We start from the raw sequence: 17,529 nt of genomic DNA, 5'->3' as shown, positions 1-17,529 counted from the left end.
GGGGGAGAAATCACACGGATCGTTCTCTCCCCCCTTTGCAGTGGGAGGAGAACGAGGGAGTGTGTGCGTTTGTCTGTGTACGCAGAGGCCTGTTTAAGGAATGGACACGGTGGGGGTCTCCTGGGGGGGTTATCAAAGCATGCTTCATCCACTGCGGCCCGAACGCTAAGCTCAAGTCAGTGCCTCATTGTGTCTGTGTGAATGACCCTGGGGGAAACACCAGCTCCTGCTGCGCCGCATACATTCCCCTCCACGCTTGCTCTGCCCAGGGTGTGGCCCAGTTCGCGAGGATTACGCCGAGGAATGCAGCCGAGCCCATCTTTTAAAACAAGGGTGGAGTGGGGGGGTGGCAGAGGCCATGGGCATAGAGTTCACGTTCGCTGAGGCTTCCTAGAGAGGCAAAAACATGCAAATGCAAAAGTATCCAAGAGGGAGAAAGTTACAATCAAATTAGAGGAATCTCTAAATATAAAAAAAGCCATTTCCATATCTGTCTATTGGAATTTGAATGTGTGGTGTCTGTCGGGACTGGTGGCTGCCGAGCAACAGATTAACTCAAGGTCACAGACACTTCCCCACCAAACACAGTCTTTGGCAATTAGTTTACAAATAGTTTAAAAGTTCCTCCGACTCCCTGCTTGGCTAGACCTGTCACACCTTTATTTCTTAACTCCTTCTGGCTGAATCACTCCTCCTCCTCCCGTTCATCAAATATTACCACCTTCCCTTCTTTCCCTGTTCCCTCGCGTCTTTATTTACCGGTGTCAGACGTCCCACGACCCCAAAAACGGACGCTCTCGTGAAGCAGGGTCCGGATTAAGATGTTCTTACCTCAACTAAAGGGGGGGTGGTCTGCGCAGAATCATTGACATACATGAGAAACCACACCAAACACCTGAAAGTAGCTTTGGTGGTCACCCGATTAAAAAACGCTACCATGTGAGACCATGTTTCTGCAGTGTAGTAAAACAGCAATTTAGATGTCAATCTCCTCATGAGCTGCCTCTCTCTTAGTGTTTTCTGCTCACAGCCTACACTTGTTATGTCATATTCTGCGCTGACAAACAGTCAAGAACATAAATTGAGACAAACGCTCTGGACACGAGGCGGCTCTCGCAGGAGGGGGATGAAATATAACCCAGCCAGCTCGAGCAAGAAGCAGGAGAGGAGAGATGTGTTAACAAAAGGCCTCTGTCGGAGGCATGGCCAGTGTGACATCATCACATGACCAGCGTGATTGCAGTTAGCCCATTACCGTAGGTATTCTCGCTAATTTCCTACAGCCCCCTCCTCATCACATCTCCGCCATAGCTATGTCATGGTGGATGTAAGACATTTAAAACGTTATCTGTGTCACTGCTGGAGACTGAGGGCTGCCTGTATTGATTATCTATGATTAACTCTATCTTCACATGATCTATCAAATTATCAATAACGCCACAGTTTAAACAATTATACAATCTGCAGCCAGACTTTTAAATGCCATGTAATGCAGTCGCCAAATCTGCCTGCTCACATTTGGTTTTTCATAATTCAAGAAATAAAACACCTCTCCATGAAAATACACGCAAAGCTACCTCATGTTTACCAACAGCCAAATGGGACTATAGCTTTATCTGGACGCACATGAAGCAGCTCGTCCTATTTTGAGCGATGACAAATGTGGCACAGAGACACTATTTCTAAAGGCGTCAGAGTCGAGCAGGACGGCGAAAAATAACCTCCTAGACATGACTATGGAAATGCTAAGAGCCGCTCTGGATGCTGCGGGCTTTGAGATCGAGACAGTAGACCAGACAGGGAATGATCGTCCGTTGCAAAGCAAAAACCCAGTATTCCAGTTGTTATCCACTCATTTGTTGAATGCAACTTGTGTAAGTGACTGTTTGGCCGTTTGCCAACCCACTACACCCATCCCTTATCCTTATCAGGAATCTGAAAGGCCTTGGGTGCTTCTCCTGGCCTCATCAGTAAGGATGGATGCACACGCAGGGCCAATAACTGAATTACGATCTCAAATGTAATTTATACCCAAAAATATACGGGCCTCTTATCTCTCGTCTGTTGCCACAAGCGACGACGGCCGTAGCCTCACCTGAGTCGACCTGCTGCATTGTGTTTAAAACTAATAACACCTTTTAAAGGCCGTGTTGCAGAAGATGAGTGCCAAGAGTTGGCCAGTCAGGGACACCTCTTATTTACATAATCTCAACTGAAACAAACACTTGGTTAATCATTGGCCAAAAATCCAACCGATCATCTGGTTCCACTTGGTTGCATGCGTTCAAAATAAAGCTTGGTTTCACAGTCTGCAAAATAGAGATTTAGCTAAATGAGTTCAATAAGAACCCCCTGTCGTCCAGCTCAGTATGAAAACAGGAGGTTAATTTACGACTGATCTGGTGTGTTTGCCTGACGAGTGCAATAACAGAGATTCATGCCATGCCATGCCTTTCCCATGTTTACCCAAAGAACCCGGGTCACGCCTGGCAGCACACACACCCCTGGCATGACAGCCTCTTCAGACGAGGAGACCCAGGGAGATGATCCAGGCGTAATTGGGTGGAACTGGGCCTGCCGCGGAGCGAAACACATTTCCTAATGCGTAATAAAGCATCCATTCTCTCAGCTGTCACGAGGAGAGTCTTTGTGAGGGAGAGGAGGCGAGTCGGAGTTTAAAAAAGTACAGAGAATCCTGTATTCCCGTTCTGTTGCCGGGCTGCGGGTGGGGGGAGGGAGAGAGAGAGGCTGCAGATAGAGATCTGTCCGTGCGTTTAACAAATTAGCCGACTGACTTACACAGCGACAGGAGACAACAGACACTATCAGGAGTAACCTTTGTACGCAGTCCTAAGGTCACATGCACAAAACCCAGTAGTTGTGTTTTGGGGGATGCAGTTCTGTTATATAGAAGAAGAAGAAGAAGAAGAAAGAGGGATATCATCAATTTATCTAAATCCTTACTCCATCGAGTCCTGGCTAGTGTTGCACTGTTTACTCCTGTTGCAACACCCTGTCGTAAAAAAGGTCGATAACACTATTTTACTTGTACAAACTGTGATTTAGTAAGTGCCATGTTTCCAATGAGTCCACTCTTTGCAATGACCACTTTCATGGGTTTCATAAGTGCTCTCGCTGACATAAACATAAAAACATCATGCCCGCAAATATGAGTCGAGCGAGTGTGATTTATATTGTGACAAGTAAACTACGGATTTTGACGAAGAAACTAGGGCCATAAGCAATGTATTATAAATGTCTAATTTAATTTAACGTGATTATAAAATAAGTAATCAACATTTTTTTCTTGCATTTCAATTAAATGGAGGGAATAAAATCATTTATTCTGAGCTCAACATACTCTTATGTAAAAACGAATCAAAGAAATCACATAAACTATATAAAAAACATTGGTAAACTATGACCGTGATTTAATTATTTAAAAAATTGTAATTATAAATCTACAAATCTCAAAACATTTAACAGCACATTAACTACTAATTTAATTAGCATGAAAGTAGTAAACATGAACCACATTAACTGTAAGTCTGGTTCTTCCTGGTGATGGTAGAGGTCACATTTGTACTACTAATCAGAATTTTAAATTGAAAAATGACTATAATGATTAACTATAATTGCTGTGGTTCCGTTTAGGGAGGAGCTGGGAGGAATGTCAACTCAACCAGTAACCATGAGTTAAGTCAATAAGCTGCTACTGTTACACGCTAAACTTGTTTTTATAGCAACAAATAAATAATAGAGGACGTGCAACTTTTTACACAGGAATTTTGCACAGTCTGGAAAGCTTGTGGGTAGAGACTAGGTCACAACTCAACGACATCCACCTGCAAACCCCCAACCTTTCATGGTCTAAATATAACAAAACCGCATCAGAATTAAATAAGAGTGCATGAAGCCTGTCTTTTATTACAACCTTGAAATACACTTTAAACACACTGCACTGCTGTATATGTTCACAGCAGCTACAGTGTAGACTTAAAAAAGACAAACTCCTCACAGTTACCGTGTTCTGCTCCAGTTTCTTTGGCCATTTATCATTGTCACTGTCGCCTTTTTTTCTTTTTTCTTGTTTTCTTTTCCGCGCTCGGCTTGAAAATAATAGGTCGCTCTTGGATGCAGTCGTCTCATTTGCAGCATATGGGGACTAGTGTGAAGTGACCTTGTTGTAATTGGGAATGCTTTCAAAAGTGTTAAACTAATTTAACATATTTCACCGCCATGAAAAAAGCTAAATTGTGAGAGCGAGTGTTTCGAACATACCAACATAACAGTGATGTTAAGACGTGTTAACAGTTAAACTAGTTTCCTTTATGACAGAAAGAAACATAAAACCATAGACTCAAGGCCTTGCGTATTAAATTATAACAATTTTACACTTTTGATGTTGATATTCTGCTCTGAAGTTGAAATAAATTCCTAATAAACACATTTTTAGGAAGTGATGTCTGTGGGAAACCCAACATTACAAAACAAGCTCTGGCTGCTGATGCTGTTTGGTCGCATGTGTGTGTGACAGCTGACGTGAACCCAGGAATAGACGCCCTGGAACGACCCGGGGCGATCAGATGTTCCCCCGCAAGTAAAGATGATGGACAAGTGGCGGTAACATAAGAAGAACTTACCGTACGAAAAAAACCCAGACGCACATGCACCCACACCAGGACTCACACACAAATGGTGACATGGCACATGTCAACAGACCTCGGTGGCCTTCAGCTTCATAGGTCAGACTGCAGCACAGCCCCAGTGACCTGACACACACAGGTTAATTCGAGGAGATAACCTACACCCGGCAACCATTAGGACCCACATAGCTGTAGCATTTTACATACGGTGCTATATCGGTGCTGCAGAGATGTAATCCAATTATTCACATTCGTTTTATATCACCGGACAATTCAAGGGGGTTATGATGATGTCGGGAGTGTAACCCTGACAGCAAATAAACCGCGTGTAAAGGTGTGTGTGTGTGTGTTTAAAGCTTACCTTTAACGAATCAAAACAGGCGATCACCCTCCCATTCTCCACCTGACAGCTCTTGGGCGGGTGGGCGAACTTGCACTCCTCGTCGCTGCGTGAACACGTCCCTCTCTGAAACTGCCGGCACACTTCCAGGGTCAGCCATTTTGTGTCCCGTATCGACGCAATGTTCAGAGCCATGTCAGCGGCGCTGGTGGTGGTGGTGGAGCCGGGGGGGGGGAGTGGAGTTATCCTCGGAGGAGGAGGTGGCTTCGGCGTTCCAATTAAAAAAAAATAAAACAAACAGCAACTAAAAAAACTACTTGAACATGTAGCTATAAATGATGTGCTGCAGGTCAGTGGATGTTGTGTGTCCTTGTGGACAGGACAGTGGAGGTAATGGACTGACAAAGTCTCTGCGAGCGGAGCATGGGACTTCGCCGCTATTGTAGAGTCTGTCAGTCAAACCGCTAATTGTTCATCAATCAGTAAGTCTCAAGTGCGGACCTCTGACAAGACAGAGGGGGCATGCTCGGAGACAATCTCTGCTGGCTGTACCGGTGTCCCCAAAATGTCCTTCCTATGACTGATGATGTCTGTGCAAGGGTGGATGTTAGGTAGCAAAAGTGGAGCTATTTTGAGGTGCGATGGCACAGTTTAGAACAACACACAGTTTGTGGCGATCTATTGTTTAAAAGCCTTCAGTACCTACTCGCTCGGAGTTTTGGCACCGCAGCGCAGCAGCTCCTCCTCTTCACCTCGGGTGGGTAGGACAGGTAAGGACAACCCAAAGGGGTCCGGGGGTGTTAATGGGGCTGAGCTAAATCCTGTCTCGACTGCAGGAGGAGAAATCTGAAGCCCGTCAGGAACACCCAGGGTTCTTGAAGCAGGCAAGTTGTCTCACAAGGCACTTTCCGTCAGTGATCTGAAACAGAGACACAGAGAGAGAGAAGAGAAACAAACAGATTGACGTTACTTTCAGACTGAGAGAACCACTTGCTACATATCAGCAGGAGGTAGTAGGAGTGTCACTCTGAATTTGGGTGCATCCTACCCCAGAGCGCTGCTTGTTCTAGAGGGTACAGGGGAGATGAACCAGAAAACAAGACAGTTGTGAGGTTATCTAGAAGCCGTTTTGAGTTTTAAATCCCCCAGTCACAGCTGTGTCCCATTACACGGGGTGACCACTGGCCCTCGGACATATTGCACACAAAGCTGTGAATGGCAAAAGCCTCTGTGCTATGAGACAGCGGACAAGAGCATCAACTCAGAGCAGAGCTAGAGAAAAAAGCCCCAGAGTGCAACCCGCCCTGTAGAGCCATGCACCGGGGGACGGCGCAGCCAATAGAAAACAGCGTAGGGCAGCACTATTCTGGGCGGGCGTCCAGCTGCCAGAGAGGAACCGAGACAGATGCATATGCGAGTGCCAGACGCGATTATGACACTGCCTAGTGTCCTGCAATATTCACTGGTCCCCCACCATCCACATTAGACGCCGGCTCATTGACGGTGGCCTGTCAATTTACATTCACAGGGGAGGGGGGGAATGTGTGTCCTGTCCTGTGAAGTGAACTGACCCCTGTGTCTGGTTGTTAGGGAGAGAGGAGGGGACAGTTGGCGCAGCAACAATCTGAGGAAGTGACCTTTCGTCCGAGCGTCTGAAATCCAATACCCGGCTACTGCGCAGGGAGCTCCTTTTTGGGCACATCTGGAAATATTTTTTTTTGGAGGAGGGGGTGTTTGAAGACACCAGACTGGGGGAGGAGATGAAGACAGGTTGTTAAAAACCCACAGCTCGGGTCAAAGGTTTCTCCTTTACCAGTGTGATAAGCCTTTAGACATATCAATGGAAAACACTGAGAAAATGTTTAATACCGTGGGAACAATATCTTGAACAACCTCTGAAGTCATATGACAAGCTTCACTTGGTGTTAATGAAGGTGGAGACCTGTACTCCGAATACGGAAGCTACTGTTAAGGGAAGAAGAAATCCTTTTTACAAACTCCCAGCTCAGGCAGAGGAACTTACACAGTTGACATAAGGGGGAGAAGGCGTTCAGGCTCTGTCAGATTTATGTCCAGCACAGTAATTTTGCTCTGACCTAAACAACATCCGTCAATTTGGTCTAATTAGTTGTACATGGACTCTTTAATTGGAGAGAGTTTAATTCTCTCTGTTGTTCTGTCTAAGGGAGAAACTCAAAAGCGGCCTAAGAATAAGACATTACCTCCAAAAATCTTCAAGACTAGGCCTTTTTTTTGTGTGGTTTGCTGACAAATAAACTTTCCTGAGGCACCACTGATTGAAACCTATGAATCCTGTCCATTGTCTAGATAATCATAATGTCCCACTTTCGTGCTGATCACGTGAAATGAGATGAGACGCTTCCTCGACCCGATCGCACCGACTCCCGGGCTCCGCTCTCCAAAGCAAGGATTTAATTTCACACAGCCTCCCCGGGGAGAGAGCCAATCGCTGCGGAGGAGACAGTCAGGTAGGAATCATGTCAGATCTGACCTTTCACAATTAATCCCGTCTTATTTTTAGACGCCACAAGAAGTGTGCGATGGAGCTAACCTACTTTGTCAGAACGCGTGACGGGGACGACGGCGCCGCTTCTCTGCGAAATTACTTGGCCCCAGTCTGTCACTTTTGTTTTTTGTGGAGATCGCGGAGGTAGTGAAGGCTTTAACAACATCGAGTATAGGCCCACAGTGTGGATAGAGGTCGGTTGAGGTCGTCTGAGAGCTCACAAAAAAACTCAACAGGCAACACTCAAACCCTGCTCGACGTGAAAGATATTCCAAACAAATGGCGAGGACTGAAGATCAAGAGGACCCTCATGTGGGTGAGGGTATGATAACAATCTTACAGAAACACAAGCGCATGTCTGTTCCTGTATGTTTCTGCAACAAGCCGATTTACCGCTGCCCAAAACATGTTTTCTCACACGGGCGCTAAGATGCCACACGAAACTAGGCCCCAAATCAATTCTTCCATAAACTGCTTAGAAAATGAATCCATCACAATTTTTTATCATCACTTCAATCATTCAGTCAACCAAGCCCGACCAATAAGCCTGAAAGAGATGGATGTGTAGAAGTGAAACAGGCGCTGTCATAGCATGTGTGTCTACTGGTCGCCTCGAGAAACCCACCACAGCAAATCGCCATCCTGAGGGGGAACCTGTTACCTTTGTCATATAACAACATCCCATTCTAAGAAGATGAGAAACTCAACACACACAGTGCAAGGAAACTGCTCTGGGAAAACACCACCTGAGGTCAGAGGCAGCGCGGGCAGCTTTGGTTTAGTCTGGTTTGAATGCGTCCTTGGACGGCGTGCTTCTGGCCGGGGTTTTGTTCGGCTTCTCCTACACGCAACCTGGCTTTGTTTACACTGAGCTTAGCAGTTGCGCTCCGAGCAATAATGCTACTGGTATGAAGGGATTGGAAGACAGATGGTTGGCAGGTAGGACGGGAGCATACAGCACCCATGTTTTCACCTCTCTGAGATTAGCCCTCCTGTGCACCCCCACAGCTGAACCACGCTCTGTTTCTGCAGTTACAATTCTGCCAGGATCAGCATATAAGAAAAATGAAATCATATTTAAATACACTAGATCCAGATTTGTATCTGGACCCGCACCAAATTTAATAAATATGCTTGTTTTCTTTTCATCGAGATCATTGAATTATTTTCTCTGAGAAATCAAGGAAAATTGTGAAAAATGCATGGTGAAAAAAATTATTGCATCTGCACCAGATCCATACCAAAATTGAATGGGTTCTTCCCTGACCCATAATGCATCCCTCCAGCAGTTTTTCCATCCAGTATTTTTTGTGTAAACCCGCTGTAACTAGCAAAGAAACATAAACAAACAAAGAGAAATACACCCTCCTTGGCGGAGGTAGTAAAACCTAAACAGCCACATTCTGCACATCAGTGTGTATATCCTAAATACCTAAGATCCAGCAGGAAGACTGTGTCCCCTCTGTGTCCTCAGTGCAAACAGTGGACAGACAGTGTGACCTGCTAAAGCAGGGCAGAGATGTGAAGAAAAGCACCACAGCACTAGACTTTATGGATTACTGACGCTTACTAGGGCCAGCTGGCAGGGGCATTATCTTGGTCAGTCCGCTTAATTGAATGAGAGTCAGAGGGACTGGGGCGTCTCGAGTGAAAGTCGTTTGCGTGACCTCTGAATACCACGTATGTAACCCATTAGTCTGGTATCTGTGCGCTCCGGCCGTGCGGCGTGCTTTATCTCCGCTGCTTGTATTTGCTCAGCAGCGATGATAAGCTACCTGCTTTCCATTGGTCGTAAAGCCCTGCGACAACGTTTACCGTGGCATCGGCCAGGTGTTGCCAGCAAAAAACAAAAAGTAGGAACACAAAAGAGTGTGACGGACGAGCGCACGAGCAGGGTACCTGAGTGGCTGCATTTCCATTTATTACCATTTTATGCTGGCGAACCACAGTCGTGTGGTCATTTGCATCGCCAAGAGGTACAAGAGGTCAACGTTTTTTTTTCAAAGCTGCGGAGAGAGGGCCTCATTGTGGAGGGGAAATAGGAAAATGTTCCGTTTCCAGTGAGTAATGGAAAATAAGTGCGCCTTATAGTGCAGGTCTGATCAAAATTCCCTCCATCCCTCCCGAATATAACCAGGCCTGCGAAATGTTCCTCTGCGTCTTCCTGAGAGGATCAGAGCAGGACTATACCCTGCAGCCTAATTCTTATTTAATACTATGGATGCTGAGATGCTTATGAAATTGTCTTTGGCATAAGCTACGGCTCCTATAGTCCAATATTATCAAGAACTATTAGCGATAAGGACGGGTGAGTGAGCTCAGCAGAGTCTATACCAGGACTAAGCTAGGAGGCAACACGAGGAGCATTTCACAGAGTCAGCAGATAGGTGTGTCCCATATCATAATAGCCTTAACTAAACCACAGTGACCCAAATGGCGCTGCTCATGATATGGGGCCTGGCTTTCCTCTCCTGGTCACTGGCCCACTTCATAACAAAGTACTGATGATATATACGTCTTTTAAATAAGCACTGAAACAAGACAAGAGAGAGTCTGGGTTTGTTTGATGGAAATCGGCCCCTGCACTCAGTTAATGGACTTGTTTTCCTGTGTAATGTTCCTGTTGATTCCCTGTTTAGCCGCAGGAATCAGGCAAGTCATCAGCTAATTACAGTCGAGTTGGCAGCCAGAGGTGAACAATGCTGTTCCGATAAACATCATGTTTACGAAGTGAAAGTTGTAGAAGCGCTATAGGAACAGTGGGGATAAGTTCCACTGACCCTTCGTGCTGTACACCTTAAATGAAGAGAACACTAGATGAGATTAAAGCTGTTTTACATTGGAATATAAAGCGGAAATCTTAAGCCTTCAAATTGCAGCACTTGAAAACATAACAGCTGAATGATTCAGCAATTTCACCCTCGTGTCACAGAGCGATCAGACTCCCTCTGTTTTTATGCAGAAGACGTCTTGGAAAAACAACAACTACCAACCACTAAGTCCTTTTAATACCATCTCCAAGTACAGGGAGTCGATTTCGGAGAAGGGGACATAGGGCTGACCGGAGTCCTGCGGTAAGGTCTGGGACGTATCTCATTCTTTTCCCTCAACAGGAAGGGCTGAACTGGTGTTCCATTTTGGAAAACACCCACTTCCCCCTTGATCCGCGGCCAGACGTATGACACCACCCGGGCCTTATCCATGCAGGCGTTGATGTCCACTGCCGGAGCGCACCAGGCCAAGCATCCAGCACAAAGCTAAATCTGGACGGACGGCAGGAAGCTGGGGACACGTCAACCATGCCCCATCTATATCGAAAGGTTAATTATGAAGTTCCAGCTTATTCAGGCCGTCGGCTATTTGCGTCCACATACATAAAGAGTGTTGAAACAGGCCCGCAGCTCCGTTCGGTACGAACAACCTTTGCCTGGAGCTAGGCCGCGTTATTCGGAGAGATTTGCACGCCGAGAGTTACGAGGAGAAACTTTGTGGAAACCACCGAGAGCTGAGCGGTGACGGAGCAGAAGCCACACAACACAACTAGTTTTGCCCTCTAGGGAGTTCGAAACATGTTGCCCATGTAGCCCACACACAGAAAAAACATCTCCTGACATTTGCACTGAGGAAAGGAGCAAGTCAGCTGCTGCAAAATTTCCTCTCTCTCTCTCTCTCTCTCTCTCTCTCTCTCTCTGAGGAGTCGTAAGAGAAAGTCCATTACAGAGCTGGAAACTGCAATGAGGAGAGTTGCTGCGTGGCTGCAGGCTCCCGTCGCTGCTTCGCGTTTATCGCACTCGTGTCTCTATTTTCCTCCCTTTTTCTCGTCCCGTCGTTTTCCAGCCTCACACTTTTTTCTCTCACACGTAAAACCTTCCCCTCTGTCTGTCTCTCCCCCCCCCGACCCTCTCTCCCTCCCTCCCTCCCTCCCTCCCCACCCAGACTGGTATGCAGCACACTGCAGCAAAAAAAAAAAAAAAAAAGTCCAGCAATAAAAAAAAAAAAAAAATGTTTAAAGAAGGAAAGAAAAAGGATAACGCCAGCTCCGATCTGACGCTTGTCTCCCACCTCATTTCACCGGGTCCCGCCGCTCTGCCTCTGTCCCACGCGTGGAAGGCACCTGGTGCTTCTGGTGACACTGAGCCACGGTACAGCTCTCCCCTAGAGCCTCAGTGACTGGAGTTAATGACCATGTGAAGTGTTGTCATTCCTCGCGAGCTGCCGAGTGCTGCAGCCGGAGGTCCATGCCTAGACAGGGGGTTTCTCTCTCTCTCTATCTCTCTCTCTCTCGCTCTCTCTCTCACACACAGCCACGGAGCATGCGAGCGGAGGCAGGAAGCAGAAGAGTGTCTACTCCAACTATCTGGCTGAAACACTTCCAGCCGAACCCCCTCCTCTGCTCCCCGAGAGCCAGCCCCTTCCTGCCCACCAGCTCGTGGCGAGGCCCGGCCCCCCCCCGAACGGCTCCGACCAATGGAGGGGCCGCCCCTTTGAATCCCGGCTCGCTATTGGGAGAGCGGAGCAGCCATAAGTGAAGGGGTGAAAACTGCACTTACAGTAACAACTGAATGCAGGGCTTAAGAGGTATTTCCCCAGTTTCACCCCCCGTGTGAAACTAGCAATCGCATTATCGTCAATTCTTCTGGTGGAAATTATATTCAAATTGAAATCAACATTAGGAAACAAGGACACAAAAGCCACGTTGACAGTATTTGCAGTGACCAATAATCAGAGAGTTGCTGCCGCTGCTGCTGCTGCATAGTGATCAGTCCTGTCCTTGTCTCTGTTCCATCATCACATTCAACACCATCCCCCCCCAGGAAACAGGAGAACCACACCTCCTCCCCCTCCCTGACTCTCCTCTACCTCCACTCAGCATCCGTCCTCTAAACTCATCAACCCCATCTTCCAGACACCCTTCTCCTCCCCCTCTCTCTCGCCGGCATCTCCTGTCTTCTCCTGACACCTCCCGGGTATTACGTCCCCTGTTTTTCAATAAATCGCACAGTAGTGACCATTTCTGTTATTGCATCATATGTTTGGGTGGTGGGGATTAGTTGTGGCTGGGATTTGGAGGTCTTGCTCCGTCTCGTCCCACCCCCCACCCCTTCCTCTCTCTCTCTCTCTCTGCCACCCCGGCTGATGACACGCTGGCTGGCTGGCATCATCATGAGCCGCGAAAAACCGGAGCATCGCAGAACTGATGAGTCAGAGATCCAGCTTCATGACTTTTCGATCCAGATTCAATAGAACAGCTGTAGCGTCTGTCTCTCGCTCTGTCTCGCTTGTCTCTCTCTCTCTCTCTCTCATACAAAGGCTGGGGATGACGTGGCAGCCTGGGCGTTTCGTTGACATCGGTGAGGCTAAACATGAATTACAGCTCCGAGACAAACAAACCTATTTACTGCCTGTTTATGCTTTGGTAGCTATATGCATAATCGGACGCTTCACGTGCAGTAGATTTGTGTTTTTTTGGGGGAGATGGGGGTTGGGGAGAGGATTAATTTCACAAACATGAAATATTGCCTACCTCAGCAAATAACCCTGAATATTGACGTCATCTAAGCCACCGGAGCACCTGTAGGGAAATAACACAGGCAAACACTCTGCGGTGGGGGGGAGCGGGGGTTGAAGTGTCAATTTACGCTTCCTGTCCACAGACGCAAGAGATTGAAGGAGGAGGAATTCTCCAAGACAGCAACAACCAGACGTGACTGCAAGATGAAGGTTGACTGGTACGATCGCAAAACACCAAACCAACATCTTATGGTTCATCTAAAACAGTTAGAGTCAGTTTGAACTAGGGGTGGGAATTGGCAAAAATGTGACGATTCAATAGTATTGCGATATTTGGGCCACGATTCAATAGTATTGCGATTCTGCAAGTATTGTGATTCGATTCTGTGATATATTGCGATTCATGTTCCCCATATTATTCAAAGGCATTACAAAAAATGAGGAAAATAAGACTGCTCAACTCACTTCAAATGTCACATTTAATTCTGTGAACAACATTGTCTTCTACACATTAACTTAAGTGCAAAAACTCAGAAAGGGTAGTGCAAAAACTTTGTCCTTGAACATTCAGGACACAGGATCTTTGTAATTATTTTCTGAATAGGAGACCTCTCACATGAACGCTGAGCTCCCAGCACATAACTTACAATTATTTAAATACAATACAGTAACACAAAGCAGACATAATAGATTAACATAAACCTGAGAATAATCATATAAATAAGAGTAACCTAGAGCTTCAATCAAATTGAGGTAAATAAACAAATGTGTACTACTAGAGTCCAGTCCAGTTGGCTGCAAGGTCATGACCCAAAATGTTAAATTCATTTGGGAATATTGGCATTTTTGTTCAGAAAAAGGAGTTGGTCAACATGCTCAGATGTTAAAGTGCTCCTCTGGGCCGTTACTATATCTCCTGCAGTGGAGAACATCCTTTCCTCATACACACTAGGTATCTTTTAAACTCTGAAACTCTCCTTGTCCTGCTTTGCCAGCCAGGAGCTGTTACATATATAATTGTAAATAAAGTATTAAAAAAAAAAAAAAAAAAAAATATTGCAATACTTTGTGCTACAGTATCGATATAATCGCGGGCGCAAAATATCGCGATACTGAACAGAATCGATTTTTCCCCCCACCACTAGTTTGAACCATCACGGCTGCACAGCACTTATCAATCTCTCATTGTGGATGAAACCCACTCCTCAATAATCACGTTACTGAATAACTGTTAATATTATAACTGCCTGGAAAAACCGGCTCTGCTTGTAGCTAATTTCCACCAGCAGACCTTAGATAGCCGGCCTCCTAAATAGATTTATCCGACAGGAAAACAAACAAAAGCCTGGCAAACAAGCTGAGCCACTTCCTCCCCACATGGCATCCCCTCCCCACTTATTAGCCCTGTCCTGTTTGACCCCGAACGGCCGGGCTCACTCACACACAGCAGCCAGATTCAGGATTTTTTTGTGGCACCACAGCGGCTTTGATTCCAAAAAAACAACAGCTAATTACAGCAAATAAAGACTGGCAGGTTTGAAACGGCTTCCTAGCACCGAATACTGTTTGCATGTTGTGTTATTACAATTACAACCGGATAGTAAGAGAGAGTGAGAGAGTGAGAGAGAAAGGCAGTGCTCAGAAATAGGGCAGCGAAGACAGATCAATGAAAAGGCAACTGTCTTTTTTTTTTTTCTTCTATTATTAGCCATAATCAAATATCACGCAGCGGGGGGGGCTGTGTTGACGAGTCCTCACATTTGTAACTCAGTCTGATAAGACTGCGAGCACATGACGACCGAGAATAAACAACGGCTGAGTGAGTCGTCAACAAATGGTCAACCAATGGGCTATAGACAGTTCAAGGCTGTGTATTGAGAAAGATGAGACATAGAAAAGGATCAAAATCAACCAGGGAATAGTGGATTTACTACATTATTATTAATAAAGGCTTAAGATAAAAAATTGCCTATTTTCTATTGGACAATCTGATGCTAATTTGCCCCTAAATCACATTAAAATCTATCTTTTTTTACTTCTGATTAAAAAAAGCCCATTTACTAACAATCATTGCACTGTGGATTGCTCTCTCTCACTTTATTGCACCGTTGCCACAGTAACACTAATGATTACGATATATTCCAGATAAATGGAGCCAAGTTGTAAAAACACAACAAACATTCATGAGGTCAATATTGGTGGCTATTTCAGGAAGAGTAAACTGGCGTGTTCACCAGGGGTGTCGTGTTTTACATCACTTCCCGATCTGAGCTGGAACCAATTAAAAACCGTTTTCTTTCTACTACTTGACCTGGGATTGAATACAGATTGCATCCATTCCCACTGCTGACCAAATCCAGATGTTAGTAGGTGTTGTTAGACAAGTGGAAAATGCCCTTTTTACTCATGGTTGACTTGACGCCTGCTGCTCGCCTCACTGCTGACACCATCCTGCTCTGAGACGTCACTGTGCAGGTACAGGAGGACAAATGACTGTACATGATCCAGCACTGAGCCTGATCCGAACCTTATTAACCTGATCATCCAACCTGCAAATGGATGAAAAATGGACCTCGGCGTGCATCTCATTAAAGTTGCTTTAGATTTTCTTGTGCATAACGAGGATGCACAGCGACGACTGCTGTGCATGTCAATGCTTAAAGGGATCGTTCACCCAAAAGATGAAAATTCACTCATTATCTACTCACCGCTATAACGATGGAGGGGCGGGTGAAGTGTTTGTGTCCATGACACATTACTGGAGTCTCAGGGGTAAACAGTGTCGGACATTTTGGCTCAAATCGTGATGTACATGACCGAGTTTGAGTGGAATTTGAATGTCGGGGCTGATGGACACTTGGATAACAACACGTTTATTACATTTGAAGAATCGATCCCCAGTTTCTTCAACTGTATTGGAATTGGCTGCATCGCTGTTTACCCTTAAAACTCTACAAGTGTTTTGTTTACTCCAACACCTAACCCCCCCAAATCTGCACAGTGGTGAATGGATCATGAATATTTTGGGGTGAACTATCCCTTGAATAGTGATGATGGTCTATAATATAGACTCTATATTATAGACCATCAACACTATAGACACTATAGACTCTATAATGAAGTGGGACTAACGGGATCGAGCCCAGACAGATGTGCTGATCTTCTCCAGGAGCCCACGCACACTGGTGGGATCTGTGGCGGAGCAGCCTTCACCAGTGGGTGACTGGGAGCTAGCTTAGCACAACAACAACAACAACACAACATGTGATGGAGACCTGGAGCTAGCCGCTAAGCTAACCACCTGCAGCCTTCCTACCTGACGACGGACCCGTCACGTCCAGCTGCTCCTCGGCCGCCGCCGCCGCTCCGCTGCTCGGGGGAGACCACCGGGGTTCGACGGGGTTCGAGGGGGTTCGCGGGGCGGAAGGAGACACACCTCGGCCGGGCGGGGACACCCCTTCTCTCCGGGACACAACTTTTCTCCGTGTCCTCCTCTCCGGAGCTCTGCGGCGGGAGCTATCGCAGGCTAGCGAGCTAACTACTTTTTAGGCTCAGGGAGGAAGCAACAAGCGATTTTGACAGTTCGAGGGAATGTTGAGTGAGCGTCGCTAGGGGGTAAAGGCTAGTCTTTAACTATTAATAACACCTCTATTAACAATATATGACGCTGTTATCAACTGCAGATAGAAGACATGTGGTGTTTGGTTGTGATAGATGTGTGTATTTAGTTTTTTTAACCCGGGGAGTCGTGCTTCTGTTGGATAAACAACACGCGTCCCTCCCTGCAGTGGATGTGGTACAGTCCAGAGGAGGCAAGGGTAAAGGGAGGGAGGGTGATTCTTGTTGCCTAGGAAACAACAGTGAATCTCCCTCAGGGGGGGGGAAAGATGTGACCACTGATTTATGTCGGAAAACAATAAAGACTGTTAATCTAGTTATAACACTTACACGACCACAGGAAGGTCAAGGCTTAGATGTTAAAATAATAAAGATTACATTTATTAATCTTTATAATAATAATAATAATAATAATAATCATGATAATAATAATTATGATAATAATAAGCAATTATATAAGGAAGTGTTTAAAAAAATACAGAAAAACAAGCATCACCTCAGTTTAAGATAAAAGATAAAGATTACATTTATGAATCTCTATAATAATAATAATAATCATGATAATAATAAGCAATTATATAAGGAAGTGTTAAAAAAAATACCAAAAAAAAGCATCATTCCAGTTTATTAAATAAGGCGTAAAATATCTTTACTGTAGTGTTTAGCAATAGCGGGACGACCTGGTGATGGAAAGTAAACAAGATATGATTAGAATCTGCAACTTTCTGAATCAGGAACTGTGCACAGATGTTGCACCTATAATTGCATTTATGGTTTAACTTTAGGGAAAGAAGCCTTAAAGGGTGAAGCAACAAAAAGAAGAATGGAAGTGATGCTGATTTATTAATTGATTAAACTTATTGATATTTTATTTTAAACTGTATTAG

At 45.5% G+C, this 17,529-nt stretch overlaps 1 protein-coding gene across 9 annotated transcripts in view; it reads right to left on the bottom strand.

Moving 5' to 3' along the window:
• mbnl2 (muscleblind-like splicing regulator 2) overlaps positions 1-16,553 on the bottom strand; it is a 49,828-nt gene extending 33,275 nt beyond the window's left edge. For 7 of the 9 annotated variants that reach the window (XM_061067286.1, XM_061067287.1, XM_061067285.1 and 4 more), the window contains exons 1-2: positions 11,576-11,853; positions 5,008-5,905 (exon numbers count right to left, since the gene is read on the bottom strand). In XM_061067286.1, coding sequence (XP_060923269.1) covers positions 5,008-5,181 — 174 coding nt within the window. In that variant the 5' untranslated portion in view covers positions 5,182-5,905; positions 11,576-11,853. Of the gene's footprint in view, positions 1-5,007; positions 5,906-11,575; positions 11,854-16,340 lie in introns of those variants that run through there. The other 2 variants (XM_061067284.1, XM_061067283.1) reach the window with 2 other exon arrangements.
• Between the last annotated feature and the right edge of the window lie 976 nt (positions 16,554-17,529).

The sequence above is a fragment of the Limanda limanda genome, chromosome 23 (genome assembly GCF_963576545.1).
Source record: "Limanda limanda chromosome 23, fLimLim1.1, whole genome shotgun sequence".
Classification (NCBI taxonomy): domain Eukaryota; kingdom Metazoa; phylum Chordata; class Actinopteri; order Pleuronectiformes; family Pleuronectidae; genus Limanda; species Limanda limanda.
Note: the sequence above shows the minus strand (reverse complement) of the source record. Positions and strands in the feature narration are given on the sequence as shown.